This window comes from Bacillus rossius, chromosome 11 (genome assembly GCF_032445375.1).
Source record: "Bacillus rossius redtenbacheri isolate Brsri chromosome 11, Brsri_v3, whole genome shotgun sequence".
Classification (NCBI taxonomy): domain Eukaryota; kingdom Metazoa; phylum Arthropoda; class Insecta; order Phasmatodea; family Bacillidae; genus Bacillus; species Bacillus rossius.
Window position 1 is genome coordinate 6,443,119 of NC_086338.1, and position 17,595 is coordinate 6,460,713.

Sequence of the window (17,595 nt, forward strand, 5' to 3'; positions counted from 1 at the left end):
CTGTTTGCTTTCGTCCATGCTAATTAATCAATTACTTAATATGTAAGCAAACCCAAAAACAAGACTTTGCTCTGGGAAGAAGACAAAGCCAAAAGAGACTTTTGTCCTTCAAAACCTGTATTTTCCATCTCTTGGAGGAATGGTTGGTCGTAACAATTATTGTTTCAGATAGAAGTTTTGGATTATTTTTAGAAGGTTTACAATAATGTTGAAAGGATTTGTGCTAGAAACAGCAGAGTTTTTCATTAATGTATTATTTTTGATCTAAAATTTTGACAATTATTCTCTAATAGGTATTCATAACTGACTACAATAATAACACAAAAAAAAAAGGACCATACAGATTCCAGGCAGGTCTGCTCGCTCTATGTCGATCCGAGACCATCGTTATGAACCGCCAGGTCGTTCGGTTCATCCCGAAGTTCACAACGAAATCGGTTCGGTTCACAAACCACATTGGTGCAACATGAAAAGGTGTTCGAACAGTAAATGAAACGAGACCATTCCTGGACTCTAATGGTGCAAATGGTTACTAAATATTTTGGTATGCTATGATAACTTTACGAAAGATCCTGTTTGGTTAAAGAATGTTAGCTCAAACTCTATAAGCTAGATAACCTATTTTTATAATTTCCCGACATTCTTCATTCACTCCAGTGACTTACAACAACAAAAAAGAAAGTTGTTTGCATTGAGCTCACCGAGTCGGCCCATATAATGAGGGCCCACCCTACGGTGAAGGGCACGACCAGCAGCAGCATGGATGTCTTGCGGCCGACCTTGTCGATCATGCAGCCCATGGGGATGACGGCGGCGGCGGCACCCAGGGCCATCAGCGCTCCGATCCAGGACAGCTGTATGTCCGACACCGTGAAGTGCATCGCGCCACCGAGAAGGGGCAGGCCCGCGGGGGACGTCCAGCCGGCCACCGTGCCCTGGCCGAAGGCTCCCAGGGACACTGAAACAATGGCCTCCACGCGCGTTACAACTGAAACTTGCACATTTCAAAGATACAGAACTGCCAAGAGGAGATGGAGAATGCTATGAAGACAGAGATAGAAGACATCAAGAAGAAACAACAAATGTGAAATAAATCGATGAAACTAGCATCCATTTGGAAGGAAAAGTGTAGTGTTTGAGTAACATATAGCAAAACATGAAAAACTGACATTGCAACAGCTAGCTCAACTCGAGACCACCGAACTGCGAGTAGCAGCTGTAACTGAAGAGTGCCATCGGATGATCAAAGAAGCTACATCGACTACGAAACGGAGTAGTTCTTCTAGAGACATGATGGTGAAAGGTGCTACTGGGCACCCACAATTCAAGCCACCCACCTTTGATGGCCAATCATCATGGGCTGTCTACAGGCAACAGTTCGAAGCAGCTGCTGAAGTGAATGGTTGTGATGAGGAAGAAAAGGCTATGGCACTCGTATTGGCCCTGCAAAGATCTCCACTAGAGCTGCTGCAGACTATACCAGTTCCAGACCAGAAAGACTATGGAGTACAAGTAGAATCCCTTGAGCTGAGGTATGGCGACCGACATATGGGCGAGGTGTATAGAACAACCCTGAAAATATGTCGAAATAGATATTCAGAAACACTCCAAGAATTCGAAGCTGACATTGAGCGACTCATGCATCTTGCCTACACAGAAGCAGAAATAGAGTTCTGCCAGCAGCTAGCCACCTGTGCTTTTATAGACAGGGTCAGAGATGTGGAGGTTAAGCAAATTCTTCGTTTGGCCCAGCACATGAGGAGCTGCGAGTCTTTGGTCCATGACCTGGAAATCGATGCAACTTGCAGTGCCTCAAGAAATACCAGCATCAGGACAAGAAGATCTGGAGTCCTACAATGGCTCAAATGCTAGAAATACCACTAATTAAGTAGATCTTCTCAGGGCATTAAAGAAACTGCTGAATGATACTTCAGGTAACCAGATCAGAAGAGCAGGAGAATGCCCACAGTGCTTCGCCTGCAATGAACCAGGACACATCCAGTGGGACTGTCTGACACATAAGAAGACATCGCAGCAGGAAGAGAAACAGGAAGATCAAGAGGGAAATGAGCAATAGCTGGTGTGATGGGGCGAATTCCAGCTCTTCAGGAAATGGTAGCCCCTATATTTTACTTTATCTGTACTTTGTAGAGGCCATGAAAGTTTGTTGCTTTATTGACGAATCAATGGCATACAGTGTTTACTTACTGTTGACAAAGGGGCATAGGCATCTATATTTTGCACATAAATTGTAAGTAGGGAAAAGCTAAAAAGAATACTCATACCATATAGACTCAAGACAGCCACCAGAGAAACTTCACCTGTGCATGGACAGCTGGATTTGGAGGTAAGGATTGGAACTTGGACATTATCACAGAACTTTCTTGTTACTGATACCACCAATGAGGTTATTCTAGAAATGGACATCATTAATGGATATGTATTCGTAATTGACATGGAAAGACAAGTACTGTGTATTAAAGATAAACAGGTGGTCTTGTTCCCCCCCCCCCCCACCAATTAAAGTTCCTATAATACAAGTGGAAGTTAGAAAATATGTTTCAATTCCAGCAAACCAATAGCAGACAATATCAGCTAGGTTTATATGAGACCCTAGAGGCAACATGAGCTACCTGATAGAGCCAGATATGACATTAGAATTGAAGACACTCCTGGTCACACAACACATTTCAAGGTCTGGCGAGGTTGTACCAGTCAGGGTGGCCAACCTCCATTCTCGAGCAAGGGTTCTTAAACAAGGATGCCCAATAGCTAGTTGCGAACCAGTCTCTTGGGTAGGCCAGTGTGTCTCATCCTCATCTATTAGATATGATGTGCAACAATTGCAACCAAATCTATATCAACTACTAAGGCGATGCTGAAATAATCTAACAGATTGAGAAATAGAAGAAATCACAGCTTTCTGGTAAGAAACCAGGATGTATTTTCCATAGGGAATTCTGACCTTGGGAGAAAAAGCCTGGCCCATCATAGCATCAACAAAGGTGATGCTGAGCCTATCTGACAAACACCACGGTGGCTGCCTCTAGCAAAACAGGAAGAAACAGATTAGATGATTGTGAGTATGATGGAGGGTGGAGTAATAGAACCATCAGCGAGTCCTTGAATTACTTCAGTTGTTTTAGTGGCGAAGAAAGATGGCCTACTAAAGTTCTGTGTGGACTACTGGAAACTGAATGACATCACTAAAAAGGACAGCTACCTACTCCCACATATCGATGACACACTTGATACACTCTCTGGCACCAGATGGTTCTCTACACTGGACCTGAAGAGTCGTTACTGGCAAGTGGAGCTATACCCCGAGGATAAGGAGAAGACTTCTTTCATACAGGTAGTGGACTGTTTAAGTTCACTGTGTTGCTATTAGGGCTATGTAATGTTCCTGCAACTTTTGAGAGATTCATGCAACCTGTCCTGCATAGCTTGACTTGGAAAACATGCCTAGTATACCTGGATGACATTATTATGGTGGGAAATTCAGTGAAGGAACATTTGCGAAATCTCCAGGATGTATTCGACAGGCTCACAATGCCCAACTTAAGTTAAGTCCTAATAAATGCTTTTTGTTCCAGAATGAATTAACATTCCAGGAACATGTTGTGTCACAGGATGGAGTGTGAACACCACCTGGGAAGATCCAATCTGTTAAAGAGTGGCATCATCCTAAGAATAAGCATAAAGTAAGGTTTTTCTGAGACTCTATACCTACTATAGGCGGTTTGTGCCTGGGTTCTCGACAATTGCAAAACCATTTTATTATCTGACCGAGGACAAGAGACAATTCATTTGTATGGATTTCAGCATGTCAGATTGTCTTTCAAGACCTCGAGGAATCCATGCATACTAGTCTCATACTTACCTATTTCCATAATATGGAGAGTATATCGTCGACATATGCAAGTGGGGATGGGTTAGGTGCTGCACTTTCTCAAGTTCAAGATGGAAATGACCTTTAATAACATACTACAGCTAAGTTTTGTCTAAGCCTGAACACAACTATTGTGTCACAAGTCGAGAACTCTTGGCTGTAGTGAAGTCTCTGCAACATATCTACAAATTTTTATATATGAGAAAATTCCTTTTACGCACTGACCATGCCTCACTTAGGTGGCTACTACAGATTAATAATCCAGAAGGACAACTTGCTAGGTTGATAGAACAAATACAGCAATATGTTTGTCGGATAGAACACAGGAAAGGCCGAATTAACAACAATGCCGATGCCCTCTCACGAAGACCTTCCAAGGTAGACTGTAACCATTGCAATCGGGTAGAGAAAAATGAGGGAAACGAAATTTTTCAGCGAAGAAGGATAAATAAGAGGGAAGATAAATGGGATAATGCCAGCTTGAAAGCAGCGCAGCAACAAGAACCTGACCTAGCACCCATTTTAAGCTGGCTAGAGTATGGTACTGGACTTCTAATATAGCATGAGATCTCCAATGACCCAAGGGCTGTGAAAGCTTACTGGGCCAGTGGGATTCATTAAGGATGGTGAAATCCATAAATACCTCTGGTGGTCATCTAGGGGTGAGTTAAACTCTAGCCAAGATCCGTCAATGCGACTATTGGTATAGGTGTCGCCAGGATGTGGAGGCTTGGTGTAGACTATGCGAAACATGCTCGGCTTAAAAGGGGCTACAACACCAGAGTTGTGGGAAAATGAGGCCCTAAAATGTAGGGGGCCTTTTTGAGAGGATATCCTTCGACTTCGCTGGACCTTTTCCCAAGACTAAAGATAGTAACAGATATGTTCTGGTAGCAATGAATTACTTCAGTAAGTGGCCAGAGGCTTATACATTTTATAACCAAGAAGCCACTACCATTGCGGATGCAATATTCAACAACTTCATTTGCAGATTTGGTGTATCAATGGAGCTCTACTCAAACCAAGCTCACAATATCGAGTCGACAATATTTCAGGAGGTGTGTTGGTTACTAGGAATAAATAAAACTAGGACTACAGTCCTACATCCTCAGTCCGATGGCATGGTGGAGAGGTTCAACAGAACTCTAGAGGAACACCTTGCCAAAGTAGTGGCCGAGCATCAACAGGATTGGGATCAACACATTCAGTGGTTCCTGATGGCGTATAGTTCTTCCATCCATGACTCCACTGGGTAGACCCCTGTGTGTATTGTGTTGGAACAGGAGTTAAGGCTGCCTTGTAACATCAAGTTCGGGCGTCCACACAAAGAGCCGACCAGCAACAGTGATTTAGTGAATCATCTAGTTTAACAAATGACACTTATACACGAAGAAGCCCGCAATATTTTGCGATTAGCGACGAATCAAATGAAGACGAGGTACGACCTGATTTCAGGAGGGCGATGAAGGAAGGTAAGGTGCCCTAAGCTTCAAACAGTGTGAAAGGCCTGTATGACATCTTGAAGCAGCTAAATGATGTGGTCTACCACACCCAGCAAGGAAAGAGAGACGAATGAAAGTGGTTTATTTGGATCAATTGAGGGAATGTGCCAGAAAGAATTCATTACCTTTTTGGGACGCACAAGTTTAAGGAAGGGGCAGTGTTACAAACTGGAAAACAGAGTCGCGACAGATGCCACATATCTGAGCATGGCCTACAGCAGTACTCTGGCTCAGGTCATCTCACACAGCTACTGATGTCATGCGTGCATTAGTGCGGTTTGACCTCACCAACCTTCCTCCCTTCCTCCGCATCCTACTTCCTCGGCGCTGTTATCTATCGCTGAGAGGCCTTATAAATTCCGCAGGCTGCCGCGTGGAGTGGCATGAATAAACACCACCCTTCTGGACTGTTCGGGTCAGCCCGGTTTGATGCGACTCGTCACAGCCATTCTCGTTGGTTTTGAAAAGACGACCCACTAGTACTTAAGCATTGATGCCTGACTCCGCGGGAGTTCCGATCGAGTTTCGAGTGTTCGGAGAGTTCCGCGAGTGAAGGGAAGAACGACATCATCGAAGAGGGTGAGAGACCCCCTTGAGAGTGGCGGAATGCGGAGCGACATGATTGAGAGAATGTGACCTAGTGGTGCGAGACTGTATGTGTGGACAAGCGCGACTTAAGGGGCGAACCACTGTTGAGCCTAACTTCAGCGAGGAGTGCGATCTGCGGAACTTGACAGTTATTGAGTGACTTGAGAATTAATAATTTTAAGTGCCAGTGTGTGGTGATCGTTCATTTTAAATGAAATTATTTATTAGTTATGTCAATGTTAGTAATTAATAAAACTGTAATAAAACTTAATTGAGCTATTCCTTACAAACACCGATTTAAATACATTAGTTCATAACAGTATATCTGAAATCTTATAGTAATACCATTGAAAATATATAATATATATTCAATGGTTAGGGGCTTCCAGGGGGTGAAGGTTCAATCCCGGTATCTATGCCCATGGGAAAAGGAGAAAGGGACTCAGAATGGCCAATGGCCGAGGAAGTGTGCTGAGCAGAGTAGAGATGGCTGTATTATAGTAATAGGTTTTACCATAGCTTATTAAAATCTAATAGCATAATAATAAAAAACTAAAACTAAATAAAACCAAAAAAATAATGGTTATATCTACTATCCTACGAATATTTTAAGGCATGAACATCTTCGCAAAAATAATAAACAGAACCGACGAGGTGGTCTCTACAAGACATACATAATAGTGTAAAATATGTTAATGAAGTGCCTAAGTTTAGGTTGTTTTTTCTTCCCTTAGCTTTAAATGCTGACTAGTGGCTGAATGGTAGGTGAGTGTAGTCACCCACCACCAGGGATGCTTGCGTTTCTGGTCAAACAAATCCAGGACTGGATCAAAAATACGAAATTGGATCTAGCATCCAACAGCCCAATACCGGCATGGTAGACTCTTACTCTAACCATCTTTTCATCAAGACCATCCTCTTGTCTCCTCCCCCTACATTAATATTGCATGCACATTGCACCCCACATGTCTGTGTCCAGGGGTTTCCCTGTGTCTATTCAGATTTTACATGGGTCCAAATTAACTAATTATATTGTAACGGCGCACCTTGCCGGTGCCACCACCATATTGTCACGGGGGACAAAAAAAGAAAGATAAAAGATCATAAGTATCAAATGTCGTATGTATTAAAATGTTACGGGGGGATAAAATCGTAGCTCTTACGTAAAAACAACTCGCTTGCTGGCTTCAACTACTCTTAACTTTATAAACTCCTTTACTGTACCTAGGATCATAGGTTCGTCATACCGTACAGGATGTCTGGTGAGAGCTGAACTAAGGAGATTTTGCAAAATAACATAATACTAAATTAAATTGATTTTATTCTTAAAGTCAAATAAAGTAAAATCAGTCTTTACGAACAATTACAGAGCGGGATTAAAATTTACAACAACAATCTCTTCATTACTTCCTTAACTACTGAACGACCTTACAAGAGAGAAAGAGAGAGCTTCACTAAACTCTTCCCTAATCCTTCCGAATACATCAAATCATAATTTATACTTAAAATTAAAACAAAGATAATTCCATACTCACATTTTCCAAGAAGCCTTTCTTGATCGATTACTTAAAAAAACTACGTAGGGGCCTCTCCTGCCCTTAAAACCCGAACGAACATTACCTTCTTAAAAACTCTGACTATAACGACTCGTGACGAGGGCCATAGCCTCCGCCCGAATGCTTGAAGACGACTACATTATGAACTAACTTAAATTACTTTACGATCTAAGTAACTCGTTACCTCAGACGGCGACCATAGCCTCCGCCTGAGTGAGCCCCGAGCTACCCCTCACTTGCGCTTAAATTCGCGCACCCTGCCGCGCCTACTATAACAACCGCTCGTTATTGAAGCCAAATTTACTAAACAACTAACTAGAACATCTGGGAAGGCTACCCCCCTCTACCCCGATGTGCAGGCCACACCGCGAGGCTTGTTACGACAGCGCGCCCCAGTAACTGCGGCCCGTGGCTGCGCCCGCGCGCAGCCGAACAAACAAACAAAAATCTGCAAGCCCGCAGCACGCCGCGCCGGCCCCGTGCCCCAATTACATGGTCACGCCACTTGCGCTGACGAGTGAACAGAGCAGCCAGCCCAGAGTCCCGTCAGTAAAGTCCCTAAATTTGATTTCAACAACCCTGCAAAATTTCAAACCGCGACAATATTATAGATATAAGTCATGGGAGTTGATAATGGATTCAATTGCTCCCATGGCTTGCCAATCTCCGAACAAGCCCACCCTCTCTCTGCATGGCTAATAACCATCATGGCTTGTATAAGTTTCGGCCTGGGACGCACCCTTTCTGCCACATAAATTCATTTTAGATAGACTAGGAAAAAATTTCGAACAATGTTACACTCGAAATGTCAGTAGGTATACATAAGTAGAGCGTGGAAGGAGCTGCGCAATATAAATGTTTTGTGGCCAACATTTACAATGCCTGCAATCATGTGACATGTTCACTTGTAGAAAATTATAATATGTGACAATGGGGAACGAACCTTTTGTTTCGTGTTAATACAACGATTGCGAAACACCTCATCATGTACATTAAAAAACCTTGAACACTTATTATTTCATTATATATTTACATCTCACTGTCAAAAAAATGATCACACACACCAAAAATAATGTGTCACAAACCTTTAAAACAATATTATTAACTTCTGATAATTAAGTTCGGAGTTCAATATCAGCAGTGTGAGCCCACATGACAATCTTCTTATTTTCGGATACAACTTGCCTTTAAACTCTGTATCCTAATCGATTCGATGGTTTGAAATAAAATCGCCTATTATTTGAAAATGCTTTGATTAAATATAATAAAATGTGTATGTGGTGCTTCTTACTTAACATCATATATGGTAACAACTAATTGTTTCTATCGTGAACTACACTAATGGTTCGCCTACCTGTGAAACTGGCCAAGTATTGTGGCAGTATGTGAGCCTTGTTAACATTTTTCTGCTTGGGATCTCTGCTGCTTCCAGTTTTCATGTCCTCCATCGTGAATTCTGGCAAACAAAACCAATATCATACACAAATTAACACCCAACTTATATACAATATTAGATTAGATTTACACTTCATGCACTCAATATTGAACTCATACAAACACTTCATTACTTTGCTAAATTGTGTCTAAAATGTATACAATGGTGCATTTAATACCACTAGTAGGTACAGGATTGAACACGACCTCAGGCACATTATATCTACATTTCCGTACTGGTTCAAAAGAAGAGAATAAACAGGTAAGAGATAATACAATGTGTGATTTGCTGTACAATTTATACTAATCTTATACAAAAATGAGCATACTATAGGGCTTGAGAATGGGCAGGCGAACACAGCTGTTGGATATGAACACTGTATTGCTGAATGTTTTTGTATTGGACACAACTTTGAATTAAGGAGTTAAATGATTTCTGTTCACAGAATTAATGGACTTAAAGTTCACACGGAACCTTAGCCAGCCGTATTTTTTCTTTCCCATAACTATGGTTCTATTGTACGGTGACTCACTAGGTTCTATGACTCCATCACGTAACATTTCTTTGATTTGTTCCTGTATGACCCGTCGCTCACCTGGACCAAACTCAAATGGATTCACAAAGATAGAGGCATGTGGCCGAGTCGGGATCTTATGCTCGGCGTACATTTTGCGTCGCACTAGGCCCGCCTCTGCAAACACCTGAGGCTGCTGCTCCAACACCTCCTCGAACAGGGGTGCGTACTCGTGCGGCACCTCGTTGCGAATTCCTGCCAGACCTATGGATGGGGACGTCGGGGGAGGTCGTGGTGGTCCGAGGCCATACAGAGTACGTCGTCCTTGCCGGCCCACGTGCAGCTTACCATCGCCGATGTCGATCGCTGCATCCTCCTGGACCAGCCAGGGTAACCCCAGGATCAATTCCTCGCGGAAGTCTGGGATCGTCAATGCGGTGGTCTGACTGAGCTTGTATCGTACAGCGATGGTTACCTGCATGCGCCAACACATAAGCGCGTTTACTCCCTCCGTGGCCAGCTGGATGACGGCCACCACGGGTAGCAGCCGGTCCTTCGGCACCAGGCGGGCGGCGACGAACGTGTGGCTCGCCGCCGTGTCCACCAGGGCGTGGACGGGCCGCCCATCCAGGCAGACAGGAACCCGCAGCAGCTGCGCCGCGCCATCTCTCAGCTGTCCCAGCCGGACAGGCGCGGCGTCCTGTTCCGCGGCGGCCGTCGCACCTTTCGCGGTGTCTGGTCGTGTGATGTCCGGGGCAGCCGCCTCGACGTGAATGTGGGTTGAAGCCGGTGTTCCTCACAGGGTCGAAGTTGCCACGTGAACCGCATGCCAATGATACTCCACATTGTGGCAGTACAGGCAATGTGGTGGCCGCCCGCCGTCCCCCCTCTGTCCACTGTCTCACTGGGATGGATGGTGCTGGTCTTGTTTGTCGCCGCAGGTTGCTTTTTGTCGGCACGGATACGTACGGCACCACTGCCAATGCCTCCTCGGGCTCCACCTGCTCCTGTATCTGTGTCCAGCCGCCCCGCTCCTGTGACTCTTGCGCACTTCTAAATCTAAACAGATCTTACTATACTCCCCGGGTTATCTCCACAAAGTCTATTAAATCCCGGTCTGCCACTCGCCTCAGAAACGGTCTCAGTTCTGGTAGCACTAATTCGCCGATGACGGGTATAATTTGTTTTACGGGTACGTTCGGGTCCAGTCGGCGATGCAATTGTGCTTTCTTGTGTATGAAAGCTTCGACACTTTCATCCCTGCCTTGCACTTTGCAGTGTAGTGTCTGTCGACAATGTGCCCACGCGAGATGTCCATCGAAATGGTGTTCGAGCGCCCGTTCGAATTCGTCCCAGTCTGTTAGGTAATCACTCATTTCGGTCCACCCCAGTAAGGCCCACCCTCGCAATTGTCCGCTCACCTTAGCTACCTAGGTGTTTCGAGGAACGTCCCTCAGCATATCCCGGCACGTCTGGATAAAGGCTCATGGATTTTCGTGTATTTCCCCCGCGAACTCCGGCAGCGGGGTTGACCTTTCCGCTACTTGCTACACCATTGGAAAATCGTTATGTCCGGGCAAAGTCACCGCCTCCCCCGCTCCGCTGTCCACGACCTTCCCCTCGTCGCCCTTCACATCCACACTGGTCATTGTTTGTACGTACATTTCCCTGTTGCCATAGCTTTTCCCGTACGTTAGTTCGCGGTTACTGTCCCCATCACACTTGTCTGTACTCGGCTTCACCTCCCATGTCCACAAAAATGCACACGATCTCTCTGTGTCCCCTCTCGCGTCATTATCGTCTGGACGCGGTAAGTCACACCACTCGCACTTTCCTGATATTCCTATCAGTTGCGTCGACATTCACTATTTTCCCGTTGCTTTCTTCCCGGAGTAGCTGCCTGGCTCCTGTTATGCGCCAGCACCGTGGGACGCATCGTAACCCGATCCGCCACTATCTTGTCGGGCCGCCCTGTCGCACCGGCTTCCGCTCGCAGCTGCGTCTCCCATGCGTGGCTCTGCCGCGCCGTGTCTCTTCCCTGCTCGCTCAGGATTTAATAAAAATGTCTCATATAAATGTTCAGCATGAATTTAGTATGAGCTGGCCATACTAGTTGAGCGACACTTGTCGTAGTCGCGGATATCACCCCCCATGCGAAGTTTGTCCAATCTCAATATTAGGGTCGGGATTCAGGCCTTGTGGCGAGGGGAAAAACACTCCTATCCGCACTTCAAATAAAAGTTTGCCAATTTGGATACAGTTTGTATAATTAATCCCTCACACAGTCTCTTACATGGGGCTACCTGAGGCACAACATCCATCCCTCCACAGAGTGAAGCTCGGCTGCATGTGTTTCGGTGGGCAGGCGCCTAGTGCGGGCTGACCTCCATGGTCTCGTGATACGATCGTACGAAAGACTAGCTATGGCCCCCTCTCGATGATAGCCATGATGAAGTCATGTTAGGATGTTGGTGTCTGAGGCATTAAGTCCGTCCTGCTACTGTAGTGACACGCCCGCTGGTAAACAAAATGTCTAGACACTAAAACCCTGATATGCAATTAGAAATATTTTGTCGTGTCCTGCAGTTGGCCTCGGCCTCCTGGTACGAGTGCTACCTGCTCCTCCCTCTGAAACCAACATGGCCACCTCCCAAAGAAAGCAGTATCCCACAGGCTTCTCTACGAAAGCCTTGGGATATAGGCGACGAGTGGTACCGCAACCCAAACCTAGATGGCATCAAACATTATTGACATTTATTACAGTGAGTATGTATTTTAAAATTAATGTACAATGTAAGATGCTTGTCAGTGCTATGTGGTCGTAATAACTAAATAGTGTCCTTGATTGCGGGTTACTGGGGGGACAAATGATGACCTGTTTTATAATGTGTATCGCTTGTATCAGTAACCAGTGTATGGAGGAGTTGTATATAAGCTAGGTATACATTTTCTTGGCAGCTCGCTCTTAATTCTCTTCCTCTGGCTCGTGGTAACCATTACAGTCAAAGTGCTTGAAGTCAGCGATTGAGCACGTATGACATAGAGGTAGTTGGGGCACTTTATTGAGTATTACAGCTCAGGGGAATGCATAGGTGCCAAAATTTCTCCCTGTCTTGTTTTACACACTCTTGCCGATTACCATTAAACTTTGATCAAATTCCGTATTCCTCCACCTAGGGATGCAACATCGCTCTTAAAAACATCGATATCACGAACAAGAGTCTAGCGACAGCAATGCTACCTTCCTGCAACTGGCCGCATATGCCGATCCTTTCCGAAGTTAGCCGATCGGGAGCGCCTACCCCCTGGATGTTTTTTATTTTTAAGCGCGCGTTTTTTCTCTCCAGTATAAAAATGCCACATAGACTGTTTAGTGGATGGTTGGTTATATTAGGTAAGTATAGCTACATTAAAATTACTGTAAAATCATTTTATGGTTGCTTAGCAAATAACTTTTTAATATGTAGCTATCCAGCGCTAGGAAACAGTTTACATGATTTCACAGTATCTTTAATGTAGCTATCCTAACCAAATCAACCGTCCACAAAGTTTTAAAGTATTTATAATGTAGCTAACCTAACCTAATTGACCATTAGTTATCATGTCCTTACCTGAAAATTACAATTTAATTAATAAATATACTTTTATTTGCATTCATTATTCAAATATATTTATTACTTTTGAAATGTTACGTGATCGTATTTATTTTTACAAGTACAAAAAAAGTTCGTACCTGCCAGGATTCAAACCGTCAACCTTACGTTTAGATGATAGCGCCGCTGAGCGCTCAGCCACGAGGCCATATTTGATGATTGGAAGTTTCAGATGACATATATCATCGTGCCGCCGGCCCCAAAACGAGCCTGAGCGGTGCGGCAGCCGGCCCCGGAACGAGCGTAAGCGGTGCGGCAGTTGCAGGAAGGTAGCATTGCTGTCGCTAGACTCTTCTTCACGAACATCGATGTTGAAACGAAAGAGCATCGGTGTCAAAAAACATCATTCTGACAACCGATACATCGATGTTTTAACCGATGTTTTTAAATATCAGGAAAAACATGCCAAAATGATTTAAATTATAGTATGTAGCCAAAAACCATACCTACTACAGGTTCCTGACCTCAATATAGATGTGAAAGTTGAGCGGTGACTGTAACATTATATAGCGGAGAAATGAAGATAAAGGTGTACTGCACTGCCCTTAAGTGGTTTCAAGATTCAGTATCATGCCTAAAAATTACTCCGAAAACACGCCTTTTAGCCATTTTCACTCTACTAAAAACACAGTTTAAAAACTTAATCCGAATTCAAAAGTACCTTTCGGCATTCAGCGAACACTTAATGCTTTTCGTAAACAGACCCCACTCTGATATCCTGAAGTTCTGCGCACCGTATGTGTGCCCGGGCAGACTGCAGCTTACTTAAAATAAAATTACTTGTTTTTTATGTTTTTAGTTACTTCATGAATATATTGTAAATAGTACAGATCATGACAGATCTATCTATCCAAAAACCATTGCGATACGACATTTAGTTTTCAAGACACTTTTTATTTTATTTTCGATACTTATAAAACTTACATTTTTAAGTATAAATAAATGTTTTAAATGCTAAACTATTTTGATTGGTAACCTTATAATTCCCCCCCCCCCCCCCCCCAGTATTTTAAGAAGTCTATAATCATTAAAAACTAACTATTTTTTACACAATTTATTTTTAATTGAAAAAAATAAGGAGAAAGCATGAAGTTTATGTGCAGGTTTAAAATGTAACATTAATTTTCTTGATAGAGCTAGCGAGACCGAATCGGTACCAATCAATAGCTTGTATGTACAACAAGCTAAGAAATTGTTCATAAAGTCTCGCTGCTTTTTCCCTATATTTTTCAAAATTTAAAAGAAAATTCTTATATAAACAAATTTTTTTAACGGTATTTATTTTTTTCAAATGATTTTACACATCTTAAAGTACAGGAAAAAATTTGATACTGAAATCAACCAAATAGTTCAGTATTTACAACATTTTTTTATACCAACTTAAAAATGTAGGTTTTTATAGTAAGTACTAGCTGACCCGGCAAACTTTGTTTTGCCATATAAATTATTTCTAAGGAATTTCTAGTGTAGAAAAAAAAACTAACTTATTGTAAGTGTGTAAGGATGTGGTATATGAAGATGTGGTGAAAGAGGCATGGAGCGCTGTGAACGATGATGGAATATAAAAATAATAAAACACCAAAAATTAATTTTTATAATTAATTTTGATTTATTATTTAAAATTATATATCATTAATTAATTACGATAGTAACAGTAACAATCAATATCAATCTCTTAATGCTATAGAATGAACAATATTTTTTGCTAGCCCATCTTTAGCAAGAGAGCATGCACGTATAATTGTCCGTGAGTAAAACATGTTGTGCTCAAACCTAAGCCAAAAATAGACATCGTTTGGCCTTGGGACTTATTGATAGTCATTTCAAATGCAAATCTAATCAGAAACTGAACACGTTTAAATTTAATTCGCACATCTGTAGGTATAATAGGGATTCGTGGTATTAATATATTTTTACCTCGGAACTTGCAATTTAAAATGCTGGCTTCGATAACGTTTTTCATTAATTTTTTAATGTCTAATCTTGTACCGTTGCATAGCCGTGGTGGGTTCACGTTATGAAGTAAAATAATCGGAGATCCAACCTTCAATTGTAAATTATCGGTGGCATGCCTGGCAAATCCGGTGAGTTCAAAAACTCTGTTGGAAAATTTACAGCTTCATTGGTATCGCAAACTGTATCAATATATTTGTATGATACCAAGTTACCTGGCAACAACTGTTGTATCTTTAGATTTAAATCGTCAACGTCCACATTTTTTGCCGCTAAAATTTATCTTTCTGCAGGCCACTCATGATTTATGTACTGTGTGTGTACATCGGGAAATATTTGTTCAATGAGAGCATCTTGCGAATCAATAATTGTGCAAAATCGGTCGGTAATTTTACGCATCCAGTAACTTTTCCATCGCCGATATCTAAGAGTTGTTTTGAGAATGTTTCAGCGGATGGATCTTGAAGCATTTGAACGCCCATATTTACTTTCAGCTGTAGTTTTTCAATATTACGCCTCAATGGTGATTATTTTAAGAAAGCGTTGATCTCATCAGCATATGTTGAACGTGGAATGACGGGAAGTGTTTGTCTGAAATCACCTGAAAGGACTAACAGAGTGCCGCCAAATAGTTTGTCGTTTTTAATATCTTTCAATGTCCTGTTCAATGCCTCAAGCGAATGTTTGTGTGCCATAGTACATTCATCCCAGATGATAATTTTACACTGTTTCAGCACTGTAGCCATGGACGATTGTTTTTTTTATGTTGAACACTGCTTCAGGGTTATTTTGAATATTTAGTGGCAGCTTAAATACTGAATGAGCTGTTCTGCCTCCATCCAATAAAATAGGAATAAATAATTATAGTCCAACAAATTAATAATAAATTTACTTGAGAATATAGTTAATATGAGAGTTACACTGAGATAGTAAAATTATAATTGTAAACGTTACTACTACGCTTGATGCATAAACAATAATAATGGCCGAAAACTGTGGAGGGAGTGAGAGAAAGCTTATTGTGTGAGAGAAACAGGAGACCTGCTTCGGTCTCATCCCTACTCCGTGCTGTTTATGGGGTGAGAAGTTACACGGGTAGACCCCTGGCGGGGAATGTTGATCAAATGTTAATTGATCAGCTATCGACCGGGGTTGAAAAATATAAAATTCTATTAAAAATTAGGGGTTGGTGATAGAAGGGTGAAAATTTCATGTTGTATGTATTTTTTAATGCTATACATTATAAAAAAAATTAAAATAAAATTTTGTCCAAGAAAATTAGAAGTGGACAACCCTTATCACTTAGGGGTATGAAAAATAGATAGTAGACGATTCTCAGACCTACTGAATATGCATACAAAATTTCATAAAAATCGGTCAAGCCGTTTCGTAGGAGTATGGTAACTAACACGGTGACACAGAAATTTTATATATAAGATAGACAGTTAAAAAAATTGTATCTTAAAAACTAAATGTTGTATCGTATTTTTTATATATATATATATTCAATAAATATTCCTGAAATGATAGCCAAAATATTACTAAAAAAATTATGGTAATTTTAATGATGGACGATGTCGATGTTTTTGGACTTTTCGTCGATGCATCGGAAATGTATTGCCCTTCAAAACATCGATGCTAACATCGATGTTTCATGAACGATACATCGATGTTTTGAAAACATCGATGTATCGTTTGCATCTACCTCCACCGCGCGGCAGCACTGTCTCCGTACCGTGCTGCCGCCTGGCGACGCTCCTCCGAACTGCTTACACCTTCGCTGATCGTCATGCGCTGAGTTCGGCGCTTCCTGTTCTTCATTTTCGCTGTTTTTTCGCTAATTTGCCTTCCTTTTGCTGCCCGAATTTTTTGGTCGTGTTGCATGTCTGCGCACGCCCCCCTTCTGACGTTCTGCTCATTCGCTTGCTGCTCTGTCGTTTTGGCCGCGTTGGCGGCCCGCGCGCGCCATTGTCTTGTTGCTATCTGCCACCTATCGGCGACTTTTGGTACTGCGCGCGATTTAACGCTTCGCGCACTTGTGTGTAAAGTGGTGCGTTTCTGTTTTCTCCAATTGGCTGTCTGCCACCTAGTGGCGCCTTTCAGAACTGCTTGCGGTATTGCTCTTGCCGATTTAGTGTGTAAAGCTGCATTTTTCTGTTTTTGTCTTGTTGATGTTCGCCACCTGTTTGCACAATTTGTTATTTTTGCAGTTTTGCTGTTCATTGTTTTGTATGACGATTTCCGTTTTTGCATATAGTTCTTGTTGCTGTCTTCCTCTTTGTGGGCTGTGTTCTGCTGTTTGCTGTTTTGCCTTGTTGTGTTTTTCGTGTTTTTCTTGTTTTGTCGCCTGTTTTGCTGCGCTTTGTTTTTGGATTTCTTTGTGTGCTGTCCTTTGTATATTTTCATTGTTTCGTCATGGCTGATCACCCTCGCCGCCGACATCCTGCTGATCTGTCGCCTACTTCGATTCCTGATTCGGAGGCGTCCTTTTTGCTGCCCACC

General features: G+C 42.5%; 1 protein-coding gene across 1 annotated transcript in view; it reads right to left on the bottom strand.

Moving 5' to 3' along the window:
* The window catches only part of LOC134536541 (facilitated trehalose transporter Tret1-2 homolog), a 41,448-nt gene extending 24,590 nt beyond the window's left edge, over nt 1-16,858 (bottom strand). Inside the window, exons 1-3 of the mRNA XM_063376274.1 lie at nt 16,829-16,858; nt 8,893-8,994; nt 702-958 (exon numbers count right to left, since the gene is read on the bottom strand). Coding sequence (XP_063232344.1) covers nt 702-958; nt 8,893-8,986 — 351 coding nt within the window. The 5' untranslated portion in view covers nt 8,987-8,994; nt 16,829-16,858. The remainder of the gene's footprint in view (nt 1-701; nt 959-8,892; nt 8,995-16,828) is intronic.
* Between the last annotated feature and the right edge of the window lie 737 nt (nt 16,859-17,595).